At 38.4% G+C, this 14,534-nt stretch overlaps 1 protein-coding gene across 5 annotated transcripts in view; it reads right to left on the bottom strand.

Moving 5' to 3' along the window:
• The window catches only part of LRRC7 (leucine rich repeat containing 7), a 379,203-nt gene that overhangs the window by 196,454 nt on the left and 168,215 nt on the right, over positions 1-14,534 (bottom strand). For all 5 annotated transcript variants that reach the window (XM_074961545.1, XM_074961546.1, XM_074961548.1 and 2 more), the window contains exon 7: positions 11,287-11,343. In XM_074961545.1, coding sequence (XP_074817646.1) covers positions 11,287-11,343 — 57 coding nt within the window. The remainder of the gene's footprint in view (positions 1-11,286; positions 11,344-14,534) is intronic.

Below are 14,534 nucleotides of genomic sequence, written 5' to 3' on the forward strand. Positions count from 1 at the left end.
TTCTGGCTGCCCAGTCTAGACAAAAGCAAGTGTCATTATGCAGATTATTTCATAAGATGTGAAACACTGTTAATTCCTCTCAGAAAGTCAACAGGATATTAATGTCCCCAAACATTCAATTTGGGAGTGACACATTTGTTGCTCTGATGAACAATGACTATTCAGGACAGGATTTTATCTCAGGATATACATAATTCAAAGCAAATTAATGAGTTTCTAAAGCAGAAGTATGCAGATCAGGCTTAAATGTGATTGTTAGATAAATTTGAAGATTCATTTTGAACCATGTTGTAAAAGTCTCCATCAACTCCGTTTGAAGGATTGATGGAGATTTACCAGGTATGCATAGTAACTCAGCAGTGCCTTGACACAAGTAACAGAATTTTCACTAGACGCACATGAATAGAATGCAGAATATTGATGGAAGAGCTTTTAATCTCTGAATTTTGTATATTTTGCTATTACAGCTGAAACACATTTCAAAGAAAAATCAGGGATCTATTCATTTAGATTTGGGGCTAGATCATCAGTCTATGACCCAGCCCAGAGCAAGGGGCAGTACATTATTTTGCTGCTACTAGAGCAGCCTGGGATGGTTATTTTGACAAATTCCCTCTGAGACGCCCCACCGTTCTACGAAAGGAGTAAACATTAAGTCTATACTTTCATACCATATCTTTCCCAACATGCTGGTACAAATATGCCACCAGCCACATTGGGGAGGTGGAATAAAGGCTCCACTCCCTGCACCCTCCTGCCCATCTGTATGAGGGCGATGTGCAGTAGTTCTGAGTAGCTTGCTTCCCCGTGCAGAAAATGATGTGATAGTTCACTGGCACAGGAGAATAAGAGGATGCCTTATGTCCCCTGTATTCTCTTCTACCAGTGCACAGGTCATGCCCTTGGAAAACAAAGTTAAAATGGCTACTAAAAGAACATTCAGTAGTAACTCTGGAAGTGGCTAACTGATCAATTTGAACACTTACTGAGATAGGAAAATTGAGAAAATAGTCATATGTTATTTGCTACTAAGAGAGCAACGCCACATCCTTTTTCTATTCACCTAGTTTGAATGCCAACACTTTTGCTTTTCTGTTTTTCTAGAGGAAAACTGATCCAAATTGTGGAAGATCTGCTGCCTATTACTTAATGTATTGAACCCGCGTGTCCAAAAAACACACATCCTTCAAGCTGCAGTCTGGGATGACACAGCCAAATTCAAAATGGAGACTGCTGACATGGCTCTGCAAAGTAAAGTTGACTCCACATAGTGTAAGAATTCACTTACATAACAATTAGTAGCATAAGGATTTCTGCATTATTTAAATATTTGTATCTACAATAAAAATTCATAGGGACGGTGACACTCATTTTATATATATAAAATCTAAAACCTGAAGGCGAGACACGCCCAGTGAACTCCACTTCCAAAACTGCAGAAAACCTTATAGGTACATTATACCACACAGACAATTCCTCAAGCTCAATTAATTAAATGCTTTGTCCACCTTAGATTTTGAAATAATCATACAAATTTGAGAGTCATGATTGGATCAGTCTTCACATGGAACTCCCTATTGGACTTAGAGGGAGTTCCATATGTGGAGCTCTTACAGGATTGTATTCTATATTGCAGTCAAAATCATAAAAAGGCTGAGTCTTATGATGAAGTTAAAGAAAGTTTTACTTGAGTAACGAGTGTAGGGTAAAACCTTATACTTTTAAAGGTTGCGCTTTGAGATTCTTCTCTTTGAAACAATGTTTGGTAAGTAGCTTCAAAAAGATATGAATACAGACAGACACAGGACCAGATCCTGTTGTGCTAGACACTTGACAATCATATAAATAAAGAAAGACACGGTTCCCTACTCCAGTGACCTTACAATCTAATTTCAGACAAGGTACACTAATTGACATTACAAATAAGAGGAGAAATGGATAATAAGGGTAACAGTGAGATGAATAGGCCATTACATAGGCTAAGAATGTACAAAACTGATGGTTACACACACATTTACATAAAATATAACAGCACACTCCACATATCAGCACACGCCTGAGATTTTTATCTAGCCACTGAGGATCAAATTCATTACTTTTGGTGAGGCACTGTCCTTTATTAATAATATTCTTCTAATATACTTTAAGATTTCATACATCAGTATGAATGTCAACAGTGAGAATGGTCCAGACAAAAATACCAGGGCCAGATTGTGTATGGGCACTGTGTAAGTTCAAAACTGGGGACGAGTGGGAGAGGCACTCCCATTCCTTGTATGCCCTCTCAGCCTCTAGGCAATAACGACAATCTCTTGGTCACAAGGAATGCACAAGGCTATTATCCACAGTGGCTCCCGCATCTTCAGATTGAACAGACGGGGCAAATAAAGTCACAATGCAGATAAAAGAGTACACTGAATCTTGTAATTATGTGGCATGAGGTTTGCACTCTTTTAGCTCTGCAAAGCGTTGCGTCTGATACAGGCATTGTACCTCCAGTAGCTCACAGCAGAGTGTTGCACCTGTTCATAATCCTTAATGAGGGCCAGTGCCTTAAAGGTACAATTGATCCTGAAGTGCTGTAACCATATAATGTTATAGTCTTATAAATGCCTTTTTGTAATGATTAATGATCTAATATGTCTAGTACAAGTTTTAATTTACACTGAATTAAAAATATTAAATACATAATTCATCTAAAATGTCAACAGCCAGGAGATTGCTTAGTTACATACAGAACATGTACCACTAATTTCAATTTATTTTAAAATGATAAATTTGACAAAATCTATTTTTATGTGGTGCATCATGTATTTTATTAGACAGAAGAAATAAAACAGTAAACATCAAGACTTTTTATAGCAATAATAGCATAGCAAAATAAACCAACCTACTTTTTCTATGTTTTGTGTTTTCATATTTCATATTAATCTTCTGTTGAAAAAAACCCTATTTTTCAGTTTATAAAACAGTAAAAGCTGAATCCACTTAAAAGAATATCTATTAGCAGAATACCTAGTTACAAGAGGAATTTGTATGTGCACCAAACATGAATAGTGTAGAACAACCCTTTAATTAATAATAATGGACAAAAAAGCAGATCAAGGAACCAAAAAGGGAAGCATCTACAATATAAGGGCTATTTGGTCTGTCAGAGAAATAGTCTCTCTCTCTGTGTCAAATATGTACATATTTAAAACCAGACAACTTTTTGCATAAAACCATTATGATTCTAGCAAGTGTATATGAAAATCACATCTCAATATTCAGACTGTATATAACAAAAGAATAAAGTTAGTCCCATTTGTATTGAAAACCTTGAACAAAAGATTGAAAATTATGGGATGGATTTGGGGCACCATAGATCGTAGTTGCAGGGACACACCCCAAACATATGACATATTTTGTAACATCTTGTTTCCTAATATCACATCTCATTCTACATATCAGTCTAAAGAAAAAAAGAGAAAGAATTCTTAGAAAGCAATTTTTGCCAACGTCTTTAATTGTAATTGTATAACTGAATGTTGGGATATAAATTTCATTTACAAAACAATGCACAGTGCCATACAACTAATCTTGTAGGCAGGATAATGGAAATTACTTATTCACACCTGTCCAGTTCTGAATATGCAGTGAAGTTATGAACAATTGTAGCTTCACTGCTTTAATAATGAAATCCATTAGGGATACGTCTGGTAAGGGAAAAGACAGTTAAAACACACTTTTCTCTCTCTCTCTCTCTCTTTGATGAAAAAATTTACTGTTAATATTGTTACCTATGACTAGTATAAAATTGATACAAAATTGTTATTGGGCCAATTTTGCAAGCTTTTGTCACATTGTGAATACTTACTCATTGACTTCAGTAGGGCTGTTTGAGAATATTTAACCTGTTTGGCATCATCAGACTAGTCCTGACACCTTCTCTGCAAGAGGCATAAAAACCTCTTTAGCGTTTCTAATAATCTACTTCTGATCCAGAAGTCTCTTCATGTGTGGAACTCCCAGCAAAATCAGGGTAACACCTTAGTTCATATATTATACAAAGTGCAAAAATAAAAATGAACAAAAAATTGAGAGAGAAAGAGAAGCGTATTTAATTGCTTTTTTTTCTTTACCAGCTATTATTTCTATATAATGATATACAAGTGTGAGTGCCTCTCACTTTGCCAAAATATTGTGTCCCGCTGCCCTCTGGCAGTCCTATTCAAGTGTGTAGATCATGCTGTTCACTAAGACCTGGAGGCTCGAGACCCTTAATACACAGGTATGAGTGTTTCACAGTTAATTATGTAGTTTACTTATATAATAATATCACTGTATCATTCTCCATGGCCCTGGGTGCAGGGTGTATGTGAAATCTAACATCATATTAAAATAAACTTTCCATAATAAAAAAAATAGTACAAACAGCCCCACTGCCAACCCTAAAGTAGTAAATAACATCATTACAATCCATAGTTAAGTAAAGGCTTGATCAACAGGATGTGCTCTGCACTGCTGTGTAAATAGTGGTAAACTCAGGCTCTGGCAGACCCCCAAAGAGAGTGAGTTCCATTGTAGGGAACCTCTATTAAAGTCACTTCTCCAGTCCTCAAAAGAGTGCATGTACAGGCTGTGAGAAAATTCACCTTAGCTGATCTGAATTGTCATGGTGGATGTGGAGACGGGGCAGTGTTTAAGGAAGCTGGGTCCTAAACCACATCACATTTTAGATAATAGAACCAAACCTCGTGAAGTGCACTAAGAAGAACCATATGAGAAGCCAGTGCAGTTCATGATTTGTAATGATTAATGTGCTGCTACATTCTCCTCTAGTTAAGTCTGTGAGTGATCTCCATGGTGGGTAGGACCAAATAGAAATCACCGCAATAGTCCATCCTGGAGGTAGCAAGGCATGGATAACTATTGTAAGGTCCACAATATCAAATAAAGGCTGACATCTCCTAGATCACTACTGATGAAAAAAATGTTACAAGCAAGCAACCATTCACTAACTGGTACTCTAAGAACAGCCAGTAGTTCAAAAGGCACCTTAAAAGTACACTCCTCTTGATAAAGGTGTTATAATTCTCCCCTAGCAATTCATCAAGTTGCTTCCCCTACAGCAACCTACTTTCCTTTTTTCCCCTGGATTGAGTTTCAGCCTTCTCACCGTCATATAGTTCCCAGACTCAGCTAGGTATTGGGGAAGCAAGAAAACTGCATCATCTTTTCTGATACAAAATAAGTTACACACTGGTGCCACAGCACAAAGGATCTGATCCAAACTCCACTGATATCAACAGAAATATTTCCATTGACTTCAGTGCAATTGGATTGGGCCAAAACACCTTCCATGGGGCTGTCCATAAATTATGTAACATCAATTCTGCATGTTTGTTTCGCTATTACAAGGGATAGATGGGTTTTGAAAATCATCAAAAAATGTGTTAGTTGATTTATGGAGAGCACCCAATCTCAACTAGTGGCTTCACATACACATTACACAAGAAAGGGTAACAGACTAGAACCTTGCAGGACCATATGTGAAAGGGCTGTTGGAGTGAATAGGCTTAACACACAACCATTTTGAGACTAAATTTCCAAGGACCGATAAAACAAGGAAAGACTTGATTTATTCCTGGATGGTGATGACTTTGTTAGCCACTGTTGTGCAACGTACAACTTCAGTTGCTGTTTAGGCCACTGTTTGCCATTGCCCGGTGTTCTGTATTTAGCCCCCACCCCACCCCTTTGGAGGGGGAGGGCTAACTAAGATAGCACATTCTTACAATGATTAAAGAGGAATTATATCTTTGTATAAATAGAATCAAGAAATAGTTATCTTGTTTGTTTTTCTAAGCCAAAAGATGGCCCTGTGAAGTAGTTTGTAATGTTGCTTAAAACAGGGAGATAGTTTAAGTTTCATAATTATTGGTTAAAAGCTCAAACTACCCAAAGCATTTAACAGATGTAACGAAGGAAAAAATATACTTTTTTAATTTCATTCTGTATCCGTTTAGGTCACTAATATAATATTAGATGTGATTTTTCAATATTAGTCAATGATTTCTAAACTGCTTCCAATCTCTTAATATTTCCAAATGTTAAAAAGCTCATAGCAAGAAATATAAATATTAACTAAATAAGCAAATGAGACAAAAATGAACGAGTAATTTACAGTAAAAATCCTGTCAGAATGTTTGTATGAAGTACGATGCAAATTAATTAAACAAGGAAAAAAGATTATACTTTATAAATCTAACTCTGTAATGTTTTCTGTCAGAGAAATTACTGTAGACAAAAGACAGGAATACCAAATACTATCTTTTAAAATGAAAGTAAGATATTTACTTATCCATATACAACAGATCAGTTTCATATATTATTCTGACTGTTCTATAGGCTTGTCAAAAAAGATTCTGTTTTTTTTTTAATTTAAAAAACACCTTTATTGCACAATGCATCACTAATTTCCATCAGGAAAGCATCCAGAAAAAAAATTGGAATGTTTGGGCATGCTTTTAGATACCATCAGTCCTTCTCTGATAATCTTAAAACAACAGAGAAAAAGAAAGCACTGAGCATTTTCATGTAAATTGTAGTAAATAAATATGCTGGAGATTTATTGCTTGCATAGAAAGCCACCTTTCATCAAGATACAGTTAATGCAAATAACTTAATATCCCTTTATAGTCAGTTACCATGGATACATTTTACTCAATAGAAATCTTGAACTGTAAACTTGTGTGATATATTGCAATTGTTAAACTATGATAAACAAAAAGTACTTAATACTTGTCTATGCCAAGAATCCAAATATTTGCTTCAAAATATCAAAGATAGCTGTAAGGACATGCAGAATTTCATATATCTTCCTCTACTCTCCCATATCTATACCTCAAATCGTTTTTCTAAATTATATTTAATATGAAAATAGGGGGGGAAAAGGCAATCCAGCACCTATTATTAGGAAATCAATAGAAGCTGATTTAAATGGAAGCATGGTCAGACAGCATGTTTAAAAAAGATATACTCAAAAGTACATTTCTCAAAATGAAATTCTCTTTTCTCTCCTTTTCATGCCTTGCTTTCCATTAGAATCATTCAAATAATTTCCATCTACAACAAGATTCTCTTACTCAATAGTGTACTCAATCTTGACCACCAAATTCTCTCATCAAATCACTGCACGAAAATGTAAGCCTTTCAAGCCCGTAGATGAAAGATCCAGATGACTTTTTGTACAGCTATGTTAAGGAATATTTTGATTTATAATACTACTTCTTTTAACGGACAGACATGCCTTTCAGTTAGACACTGTATACTTGTCATAATAATGCTATTTTTATTTCCCGAGCAAAGCATTCAACTCAAGGCGTTTCTCTCTTTGTCTGTAACATAACAACTTTGAAACACCATTGATTTTGGTGCAAATCAGAACACCAGAAAAGCCTGCATTCCCATAATCCACCCTCCCCCTGGCTGCCACAATCTCCATGTGTGCCACATTCCCAGGCCCCTCTGTTTCACAGACTCCAGCAGTAGTACTCACCCATTCCCTCATGACAGGGTCTATTGTCTTATGGTCTTCAGCTACCTGTTATTTTCTATACATTCCCCAATTAACTGTGCTGAATTTGAGCAAAGCATAAGATGGAATTCACCTACTAACCTGGAAACAAGACAAGAGGTTGCAGTGTATCCATTTGGCTGCTACCTGCAGCCTATGTTTTAATGGGAGCCAATCCACTACACTGGGACATCTCATTTGTTCCCGTACACAGAAAACTCTTCTATGGCATAAAGATGGTGCAAAGGTAACCTTACATGGCCACTCTACAGTCCCAACGTGAAGCAGAAATGACCTTTTGCCAATGTCCTCTACCTCAGGTGAACTTCACCTTATAACATTTCATAACGTAGATTTCCCACTTCTCTCATAGTTTTAGCTACAACCTTCAAATAAGTCATTTACATAGGGAAATAGTATTTATTTCCAGGTCTTCTCAGCAGGGTATATAAATACTTTCTGCCATAGCAAAGAGCAGAGGACATATATGGACAACTAGAATTTCCTCACTGTTTTACAAGAGTCAGTGCAGCATTCACAAAACCAGAAATATCTTATCCACATAATTATGTTTACAAAGCAATTAATTAATGGCAAAAACACAGTGTGGGAATAAAATTATACCTATCATCCTCAAAAAAGGTATTGTTTCATTGTTTTGAAGTATTGAAGTTACTGAGAACACAAGCTACACTGTGAGTCTTCTAAATAGAATCACCATCCTAGAAACTAGAAATCTGCCTGTAAAGCATAATTCATTATAGAAATAAACAAACACATACATAAATAAATAGTGATAACTGGCCAAGTTTATGAAGGCCCTACACTGAACTTAGTGGTATTTCTCTGTCTGTCGGTAATGCAATAACTTTTGAATGCTGCATCCAATCAATTCCAAAATTCCAGGGGAATGTTCTAAGCGTCAATAGCCAGAACTCTAATGATTGTGATGAAAATCAGAAAGCCAAAAAGGGAAAAATGGGAGACATACAAAGCCCCTGCCAGCTCTTTAGCATAGCCACACCCTCAAGTATCTCTGTAATAAGACTGGAAATAAGGTGTTCAGACTGGAAATGAAGAATAAAAGCTTATGCTCAAATAAATTGGTTAGTCTCTAAGGTGCCACAAGTACTGCTTTTCTTTTTGCAAATTTTAACAATGCGAGCAATCAATCGTTGAAACAATTTGCCAGGGCTCACGGTGGATTCTCCATCACTGACAATTTTTAAATCAATATTAGATGTTTTTCTAAAAGACATGCTTTAGGAATTATTTTGGGGGACTTCTATGGCCTGTGTTATACAGGAGGTCAGACTAGATGATCATAAGGGTCCCTTCTAGCCTTGGAATCTATGAATTATCTATAGCTCAAAGAACTTCCTGATCGTACTCATTGCCTTCCAGCATAACAATGCTCCTAACTCATTTCTCCTCATCTTCCCATGATGTTCCCATGAACATGTTGATACCCCAAATTACTTATTTCCTGGGCAGAAAGAAGAATAATGGTGGGGAAGGGGGAGGAGAAAGGGAGAATTGGGAGAATTGCACACAGCCATTGGCATGGGGGTAGAATGAAGGACACTGCTGTGGGACATACAGAACCCCTGATGGGGGGACATGGGGAAGGGGTAGACAGAGACACTAGCACAAGGGTGAAGTGAAAACAGGGGTGAAACAAAAAAATGGGAGGAAGACAGAGCTCTTGCCATCGGGGTGGGGAGGAATGGGAAAAATGAGGGTTCACACTGAACCCTTGCCATGGAAGGAATGAGTGACACTGGCATGGGGGGCACACAGAATCCCAGGTGGGGAAAGATTGGAAGACCCTGGTATAGGGGTAGGGAAAATGGGAGGCATGGGGTAAAAAGGGGAGAATAAGATTGCACACAGCACTCCTGTAAAGGGGGGAATAGGGGACCTTCAAATGGAGAAAGGAAAGCCACAGAGCCCCATAGAGTAGGGGGGAATCGGGCACACAGAATCCCTGCTGAAGAGGAGGTTGGAGGACTCTGGTATGGGAGGATGGGGGAAATAGGGAATATAGGGGAAAAGAGGGGAAGATTGAGGGAACTTGGTATGGGAGAAGGGGGGCACACAGAGCCCCCGGCATGGGACGAAAGTGGAAATAGGGGTGCACACAATATACTGGTATGTCAGGAAGAATGGGGAGACACAAGCGACTGTCATGAGCGGATATTGTGGGGTTGCAGGGAATCCCTGAGAAAGAGAGGGATGGCAGGGCAGTACATAGGGAGTTGGTGGGTGGGTGAGGAGAATGTGTGTGTACTCCTTACATCCCTCCATTCCCCTCCAGAAGCCCTGGTGTGTGTGATAAGATCAGCCTATATAAGCTATGAAATATGCGAGTCCCTAGCATTAATTGTGACAGCACACAATCTGCACACAATCCTGCTGCAACTGAAATCAACGGCAAAACTCTCATTGACTTCAAGGGGAGTAGGACTGGGTCAGAGATATAGACTACCATTAATAGTGTAAGTTCTATTGGAGGGAGCTGATCCTGAATTCTTGAACACTCAAAACAACCACTGACCTCAATGGACATTTTGGGTATGAAAATACTGCATGATCAGACCTATGATTTGTAACTGATTCAATTAATTAAGGCATACAAGAGCTGTGTGATGCGTGTCAAATATAAATAGACATAGTATAGTATAAATTAGTTGGATAGTAAATGAATTTACCATCAGTAGCTGAAAGGATAAAAACGATAAATGATTGTGTAGCATATTTACAAGGAGTTGCTGATTGTTGCAGGAGTTTCCTGCCTATTGAAAATTTGGGTTTTGTATTAGTCCTTTGTACAAGAGGTTGACTTCTGCAAAATTGGTCTAGTGTACAGGAATAAATGTTGCCTTCCTGGTCACACACATCCTCAATGGCTGCACATGTACTTTGCTGGACAGGGCCCATATTTCAATGCCTTCTCAGTAACAGCATAACATCTTGTTTCTTTTACCAAAGTTATATGATTTCTAGAAGAGCGGAAATAGTTTTATACAGAAATATGACTCCTAACTATTGTTAAAAATCTGCTTTCAACCTCAGAAAAATGTTACCTTCCTTTAGAAAACATCAGGGACAAATTCTGCCCTCAGATACCTACCCACTGAAAGCAATGAGAGAGTAGAGAGGTAATCAGACAAACGAAGGCAAATGTTCCCCTTAAAATCTCTAATGTTCAAAAGATATTTTGATATGTGCATTTCTTTTTAAAAGTGCTGCCTATAGGGTAAATTAAGTAACATATAATGGGACACTAGCAAGGTTTGATAAATACTGATTTTCAACAAATTACTGAACAGTTAGCTATCTTATGAATAAAGTATTGTTGCCTACTCTAAGATCATGAGTGTTTTGCCCTAACTTCTGCATCCTTCATTTGCCAATTTTGTTTAGGTTTTAGATTTTAAAATGATGCATATTGGATTATACACATTAATTTGTGGAGTAATGTTTTACCTGTCTCCATCCCCCTCCTTGTGTGATTTGCTCACCACTTGCAGGCACAACAACTTGCATGCACAACAACTTCTTGTCTAACATATTCCATAAATATATAGTTTCTTTAGACAACAGAAAATAAATAACTTACATAAAAATAACTCAACCAGATTGCACAATTATCAGTGGAAATATTTTACACTGTTTGTGAACTTCAGGACAGAACTCAGTTAAAAAAAACATTAAGTCTCACTTACTTTGGTAGAGTTTTCAAATGATTTTCTCTTAACTCCAAGATACGCAATTTGGCAAGTCTAGAAATACCGATATAAAACAATATGATTAATACATTCAAGTGAGAAAATACTTCTGACACCCATAAGAATTACTGGAGAACTGTTTATTCCAGTACAAAAAGATTTAGCCGTGTATTTGCATTACATTATTTTTATATACCTGGCCAGTCTCTGCTGGAAAGTACTATGATGTGTCAGTTGCTAGAAATAATTCTGAATCAATTTTTGCTGATTATTTATACAGGAGAAATATGGTGAAACTTAATTTACCACAAATATTTCCAGTTCTGTAATACTAACCAACTTCAGCTTAAGTTGCATCAAGCTTTGATTATTGGCAATAGGTTTTGTTCTGGAAAATCATGAATACCCATGTAAAAGGGTTAAAATTGTTTAAAATATTTAGAGCACTTACACAGACACATGGCATTTTGAATGACTGTTCACAAGTTTACACACATTTTTGTAGAGATCACAATTTCTTTTTGCATTTTTGGGCCTTGATCCTACAACTGACTGCACACAGGCAAACTGCTTCCCCGACACAGATCCCCATTGACTTCCATGGGATTGAAGCACAAGCTTACAGTTCGCCATGAGCATAAGTGCTCTATTGAATTAGGGTCTCTATACTGCATTGTACAAACATTAAATAATGAATACTCACAACAAACTTTGAGGTAGAACAGTAAGCTCACAAATGGGAAAACTGACACAAAACAGGGACACACAAAATGGGGGTTGAGGAACCAGGATTAGAACTCAAGAGTTTTTGGCTTTAAGGGCTTGTTCCAGAGCTCAGCCATGGTGACATCAAATGCCACCCATTGACTTCAATGGACTTCAAATCATGCCACTATTCCTGGGTTCTTTTATCTTAGATCATTATTAACCCCAGTGATGAAGGGTATAGGAGCCAAAGGATCTCTATTCCTGACCCAAAGTCCTACAATTTCAGCTGTAGAGAATCTGTGGAGAGTTAACTGTTGCGATAATTAGGCCTGCAAATAAAGCCTAATTATAAGCTCAACTTATAATTTGAAGCTTTAAAAAATAACAGACTTTGAAGTCGTGACTTTTTTATGTATAGAAAAACTATTTTAAGTTATTATCAGAGCTTTTGTGGCTCCCTCTAAGTCCTGTACAATCAGACTCATGGTAACTAAGGCAACCAGCTTTATACGCAGAAGGTTACAAGAAATACTCCCAATACATTATTTTTAAAAAATAACAATCGAAAAATTTTCCTAAAATAGTTTTTTCTGAAATGTGTTTTGCAGCTTACAAAAAACATGAAAGATTTTGTAAAAATTCATTTGAGATGATCTGCGTAAGTAACTTGTGGCTTCACCACTCATGAATAGTATGATCATCCCAAACTGATAAAACCTTTATACCACACCAGCATGTATCATATTTTCTATATCCTCAACACATAAGCTAAGTGCAGGGCCAGCTCTAGGTTTTTTGCCGCTGCAAGCAAAAACAATTTTGGCCGCCCCCGCCCCCCCCCCCTTTTTTTTGGCTTTTACAAGTTTGCACTTCGCAATTTTTTTTGTTTCTTTTGACTGTTTAAAATTTAAAAAAAATGAAAACAAAGAATTTGTAGTTAGTGAAATAAAACAATTTCCTACTAGTGTACTCATTTAATTTTAACAAAATCACAATTATAAATAAATTTGCGTTCAACTATACACTGTAATGAAAAACGTTAGTGTCTTCCGGTGCACACAGTTTCTCATAAATTAAAAGAATTTACAGGAACTGAATTTTTTTGGCTTTTATACTTGCGTAGTCTTTTAATAATTCAGTGAAATCTAAATTTTTTGCAATGGTACTTTCAATTGAAATTAATGCGAGTCCTGACAAATGATTCTGAGACATGGTGGACCTCAAATAATTTTTTAGTAATTTCAGTTTTGAGAAACTGCGCTCACCAGAAGTCACTGATACTGGTAATGTTAAAAGAATGTGTAATGCTATGGCAGTGTTTGGAGTGAGGTGCTTGGGGCTGTACATCCCGCCGGTGGGCCCCCAGCCCAATCTCAGACCCAGCCCCATCCCCGCAGAGGGGACAGTAACTGACAGAGTGGCCGGGGGGCGGGTCAGCCACGGGGATGGGGGCGGACCAGGGGCGCCCACCCAGCGCCGAGCCGCCCAGGGCAGCGGGTCCCTTACCGGCTGCGGGTTCTGCCCCGATCCCGGGCTCCACTCCACTCGGCTCCGGCTCCTCCGCCGCTTGTGACACGTGTGGCAGGGCGGGCAGGGGGGGAGAAGCCGCATCGCCCCGCTCCCCCAGTGACGGGGGGGCAGGGCAGGGACTGCCCCGGGCCGGGACCCCCGTGCTGAGCCTCCCGCCCCGCCCCACGCAGGGGCTTATTGGTTGGCTGAGCGGGGCCGGCGGGAAAAAAAGGGTGGCCGGAATGCCGCCCCTGGAAATGTGCCACCCCAAGCACGTGCTTGCTTTGCTGGTGCCTAGAGCCAGTCCTGGGTAAGTGTACTTTACATATTTACTGTATGTACACAATGTATGGTATGGGTCTGTGAGCTAGCCAACTTCAAGGCAGTTTCCAAGGGCAAAGTGAGCAATAGTGCATTTCCAACATCCTTATTGCCAACACTCAAACTGTACTTGCTACCCTGTTTCTGCAGACTCAGCTTTTTTTTAAGTATCTCCTGCTCCAACTTCTCTTATTTCTTGGCTTTTTCCTTTCTTCTCTGGATCTCACTTTCACATCTCTACTTTGCTCACTCTGCCATACTCATTTAATTTTTCTCTTTCTTCCTGACCGGCAGCCCTTGGATTCCTCACCAGAGGAAGCAACCAGAAACAGAGACTACCAGAACAGACCCTACTTTGTTCCTTCTGCCCCTTTGGCCAAAAAGTAGCAGTCACTTTTTGTCAAGAACAAGTAAAGAGAAGCACAAACACTGGCCACTGAGAAGCTGGATCAAAGTATTGCAGTAAACCAATTTGCTTACACAGTGCTGGCACACATTAGCTAGTTCTGGAGGTCATCAATCTAACTGCTGTTATTCTACTGTCCTGTAGCTTAACTATTCCTCTTCCCACATCCATATCTTCCTAACTCACTTAACAGCTCCCCACTACTCAGGATGTCTTCCCCAACCACCCAGCTGAAACCAGTTCCACTCCTGCCTCCTATCATTCATCAAAACTGGATTGCACGGACTAACAATCATATATT

Source organism: Natator depressus, chromosome 8 (genome assembly GCF_965152275.1).
Source record: "Natator depressus isolate rNatDep1 chromosome 8, rNatDep2.hap1, whole genome shotgun sequence".
In the NCBI taxonomy this organism is placed as follows: domain Eukaryota; kingdom Metazoa; phylum Chordata; order Testudines; family Cheloniidae; genus Natator; species Natator depressus.